We start from the raw sequence: 4,461 nt of genomic DNA on the forward strand, positions 1-4,461 counted from the left end.
TACACGGCGTGGTGGCAGGGCCAAGGTGAGCCCGCGGTGCTCACGGGGAGGGACTCACGCCCTGGGCCACCCCACTGCCAGGCCCACAGAGCTGCTGACACTCACGCCCTGGCTGGCGCCCATCGTGTCCGAGGGGACCTTCGACCCGGAGCTCCTGCAGCTCATCTACCAGCCGCTGAACCTGACCATCGGGCTCACCGTGTTCGCCGTTGGGAAGTGAGTCCGGGAAGTGAGTTGGGGGGTGGGTGGGGGAGGGGTGGTCCTCTCTGAGCCACGGGAGCTTCCAGTCCGGGATGAGGCAAGGCCTGGACGCAGCAGCCCACGCAACCTCCCTGAACCAGGTGCTGCGCAGGGGGAGGCAGAGAGGAGCGGGGGTTGGTGGACAGGGCTTCCTGGAGGAAGGGGGGGGTCAGCCCCGGGGAGGGAACAGCAGAAGCCCGTGTCAGAGGCCCCTCACCCCTCTCCGCTTCTCCTGGACAGTCAGGCAGGCAGGAAGGAGTGGAAACCCCCTAGACCACCCCATAGAAGTGGGGGTCCATGTCCAGGCCACCAGCAGGTCCAGAGACCCACGCTGAGCCGGCCCCGCCCTGCCCCTCTCTTCCCCACCCTCTGCTGCCTGCTCTCTGGCTTTCTCCTGTTCTCCTCTCTCCTCCCACGTGGCTTTTCCTATAAGAGCCACCACCTGGCAGCTTCCCTCTGGGTCCCTTTCCAGGACTCAGAGAGGGACCGTGATGGGCCCCTATGGCTTGAAGTGCTGGCCAGATGATGGGTGAGCCCTGGTCCAATCAGCTGTGGCCTGGCGGGCGGGCCCCGTCGGTTCACCTGCCCTGGGCCCCCAGCACCACTCACCTTTCCTTGAAGCAGCCACTGCCCTGCTTGGTCCCTCTCCTCTCCGTGACGCAGCGTCTGCCTGTGCAGTGGGTTACGGTGGAATCCCTCAGACCCGCTGGCACTGAGAAAGTGCTCAGTAGGAGGTGGGCTTGTGATGTGACCGTCAGCGCCACTCATCATTCTGCAGAGGCAGGTGCTATGATGGTGGCATCTGACAGATGAGGACCCCTCGGGTCAGAGTGAGTGACGGCTCACGGTGGGGAGCGGAGAGGTGCCAGCACGCGTGGGGGCCTGGGCAGGGCGCTGCCGGGCCACCGGGATGACAGGCTCTTGCACCAGGTACACGGGCTTCGTCCAGCACTTCCTGGAGTCGGCCGAGCAGTTCTTCATGCGGGGCCACCGGGTGCGCTACTACGTCTTCACCGACAAGCCCGCGGCCGTGCCCCGGGTCCCGCTGGGCCCTGGCCGCCTCCTCAGCGTCCTGCCCATCCAGAAGCACTCCCGCTGGGAGGAGATCTCCACGCGCCGCATGGAGACCATCAGCCAGCACATCGCCCAGCGGGCGCACCGGGAGGTGGACTACCTCTTCTGCGTGGACGTGGACATGGTGTTCCGGAACCCCTGGGGCCCGGAGACCTTGGGAGACCTGGTGGCCGCCATCCACCCCGGCTACTATGCCGTGTCCCGCCAGCAGTTCCCCTACGAGCGCAGGCATGTTTCCACGGCCTTTGTGGCCGACGGCGAGGGGGACTTCTATTATGGCGGGGCGGTCTTTGGGGGACGGGTGGACAGGGTGTACGAGTTCACGAGGGGCTGCCACATGGCCATCTTGGCGGACAAAGCCAATGGCATCATGGCGGCCTGGCAGGAGGAGAGCCACCTGAACCGCCGCTTCATCTCGCACAAGCCCACCAAGGTGCTGTCCCCCGAGTACCTCTGGGACGACAGGAAGCCCCAGCCCCCCAGCCTGAAGCTGATCCGCTTCTCGACGCTGGACAAGAACACCCACTGGCTGCGGAGCTGATGGTAGAGTCGGGGCTGCCGTGGACGGGGACTCAGTGGAGCACCCAGCAGCCCCAGGGAGCACCCAGCTCACTCCAGAGGAACACCTAGCAGCCCCAGGGAGCACCTAGCTCACCCAGAGGAGCACCCAGCTCACCCCAGGGAGCACCCAGCTTACTCCAGAGGAACACCCAGCAGCCCCAGGGAGCACCTAGCTCACCCAGAGGAGCACCCAGCTCACCCCAGGGGAGCACCCAGCTCACCCCAGGGGAGTACCCAGTAGCCCCAGGGAGCACCCAACTCGCCCCAGAGGAGCACCTAGCTCACCCCAGGGAGCACCCAGCTTGCCCCAGGGGAGCACCCAGCAGCCCCAGGGGTGTACGCAGCTCACCCCAGAGGAGCACCCAGCAGCCCCAGAGGAGCACCCAGCAGAGCACCCAGCTCGCCCGTAAGTGCCTCACTTCCCACGCCTTAGCTGAGACCTGCCCTGCCCGGCCTGCCTCCCTGTCAGGAAAATCCAACGGGAAAGAGACGGGAAGGGCCTTTATACACTGTAAAGGGCTGTGCACACATGAGAACGCAAACCTCGAATGTCGCCTAAGAGGGGGACAGGGAGGGGAGACTAGTGGTGAAGCGGGCAGGCCCGGAGGCTCCCACAGACGTGCCTTCGGCGGCTCTGCAGCCTGCCCTGCTCAGCGCCTGCGTTCCCACCCCACCCCCTTTTGCTGCCTGTTGCCCTTCGAGCTCACTTGTCACTGCTGGTTGTGAAGGGCACCCAGGTCCCCTTTTCCCGGCCGCAGGGCTCCCGGCACGGCAATGTCCCCCAGCCATCCTCACTCAGGACCCCCTCTGGTTTCCAGTCCAGCTGCACCCACTCCCCATGCGGCCTCCCTGGCCCTGCCGCCTCTTTTGTAAGAAGGCTGGGGCAGTTTTCCTAACGGCGGAGCCTGCTGGGCCCTAACCAGGGCTTCCCCCCTGTGCATCTGCGAGCACCTTGGTCGCGGAGAGGAGAGGTGGAGGGCAGGAAGGGGTGCGCTGTAGCCACATCCGGATGGGCACCCACCCTGGAGAAGCTGGGTGCCAGCCCGGAGCCCACTCCTGCAACACGGTCTGGCTGGTGATCACCAGGGTCGGGGAGACCGAGGGACCAGTATGAGGAGAAAGCCTGGGCTGGCGAGGCCCTGGGGTGCTTCCGAGGCAAAGGGACAGGGGGGGGCGTGGCCTGTGTGTCCCCAGTGGGGGGTCTTGGTCTGCCCCCGGGAGGCAGGTGTGAAGCAGGGCTGTGGAAGGAGCAGGCCCTGCCCACTGCGGGTCCCAACCCCGCAGTCTGACCCCAGCGGCTGTGCCTGCCCCGGAGCCCGGGCACAGCCTTGATTTTGTAATTTGTAATCTGTCCCTCGCTTACAGTGCGTCTGCTCCTTGAAAACTTCAGAACCATTGGCCAGTGTGGCTCAGTGGTTGAGCATCGACCTATGAACCAGGCAGTCACGGTTTGATTCCCGGTCAGGGCACATGCCGGGCTGTGGGCTTGACCCCCAGTAGGGGTGTGCAGGAGGCAGCCGACCAGTGATTCTAGCTCATCGTTGATATTTCTCCCTCCCTCTCCCTTCGTCTCTGAAATCAATAAAAATATGTATTAAAATTTTTTTAAAAACTTCAGAAATCCCAACTGATCTCTCCTGGCAAGATTGGTACCTGCAGTTCAGACCTGAGCCTGTCAGACGGGCTGCTGGGCTGTCTTCAGGCCCTCCGGCTCCCCGCTCCCCGCTGGGTCAGGCTGGGCCTCACCCCACCCCCTCATCCTTCCCATCAGTGGAGCACCCCGGCCCTCAGCTCCTCTGGGGGGAGAGCCTGGCCCCTGGTTAGGTCCCAGGAGTTGGGTTCTGTCACTGGTATCGCAGGGCCATGCCCTGGGATGGGGACCAGGGTCAGCCAGTCCCCAGGGGCGTGAGACCGGGCTGAGAAGGCCCCAGGTCTGAGGGGCACCGGGCCCAAAGCTGAGCTGGGAGTGGGGCTGGCTCAGGGCCACCTCCTCCCGCGCCTTCCCTGGCCAGGGAGCCCCAACAGAAGACAAGGTCCGCCCAGGCTCAGGGCTGCAAAGAGCAATGATTCTGGACGCCCCCCACCCCACCTCTTCACAGCAGGAGTTGGTCACTCAGAGCTGAGGGGTCGTAAGTACTGGGGCCACCGCTCATCTATAAAGTGGGTGAAAGCACTGAGGGTCCAGGGGGCTCCCCAATAACAGTAACTACCCCCAGCACTGGCCCATCTGGGGTGGAGCTCTCCTCCACAGCCGCGCAGCCCTCTCACTCCAGCCAGGGCGCCGCAGGGCAAGATGGACCTCCGTCTGGGGTCCTGTCAGGAAGAAAGCGGAGGGGTTCAAGGAAAGGTAGAAGGGGCGGCCTCACCTGGCTGCCTCCTGTGTCCATTCCCATTCCAGGTCCCCTGGACCAGCCATCCACCCAACTACCTCTGCAGGTGGCAAATGGGGACCAGGGCGACACGATGGGGGTGGGGTGTCCATGCGATGACTCCCGTGTCCTCAGGTCTCCATGCCCACCCGGCCCAACACCGGCGGACTCGGCCGGTTGGGTTTGGGGGGGTCGGAGGTCTTAAGGGGGCGCAGGG

The 4,461-nt window shown here is 64.8% G+C and overlaps 1 protein-coding gene across 2 annotated transcripts in view; it reads left to right on the top strand.

Annotated features, from left to right (window-relative positions):
* Positions 1-1,944, top strand: part of GBGT1 (globoside alpha-1,3-N-acetylgalactosaminyltransferase 1) — a 5,686-nt gene extending 3,742 nt beyond the window's left edge. Inside the window, exons 5-6 of one of the 2 annotated variants that reach the window (XM_006776536.2) lie at positions 82-216; positions 1,171-1,944. In XM_006776536.2, coding sequence (XP_006776599.1) covers positions 82-216; positions 1,171-1,855 — 820 coding nt within the window. In that variant the 3' untranslated portion in view covers positions 1,856-1,944. The remainder of the gene's footprint in view (positions 1-81; positions 217-1,170) is intronic. The other variant, XM_006776537.1, reaches the window with a different exon arrangement.
* Positions 1,945-4,461: the final 2,517 nt, after the last annotated feature.

The sequence above is a fragment of the Myotis davidii genome, unplaced genomic scaffold (assembly GCF_000327345.1).
Source record: "Myotis davidii unplaced genomic scaffold, ASM32734v1 scaffold609, whole genome shotgun sequence".
NCBI lineage: Eukaryota > Metazoa > Chordata > Mammalia > Chiroptera > Vespertilionidae > Myotis > Myotis davidii.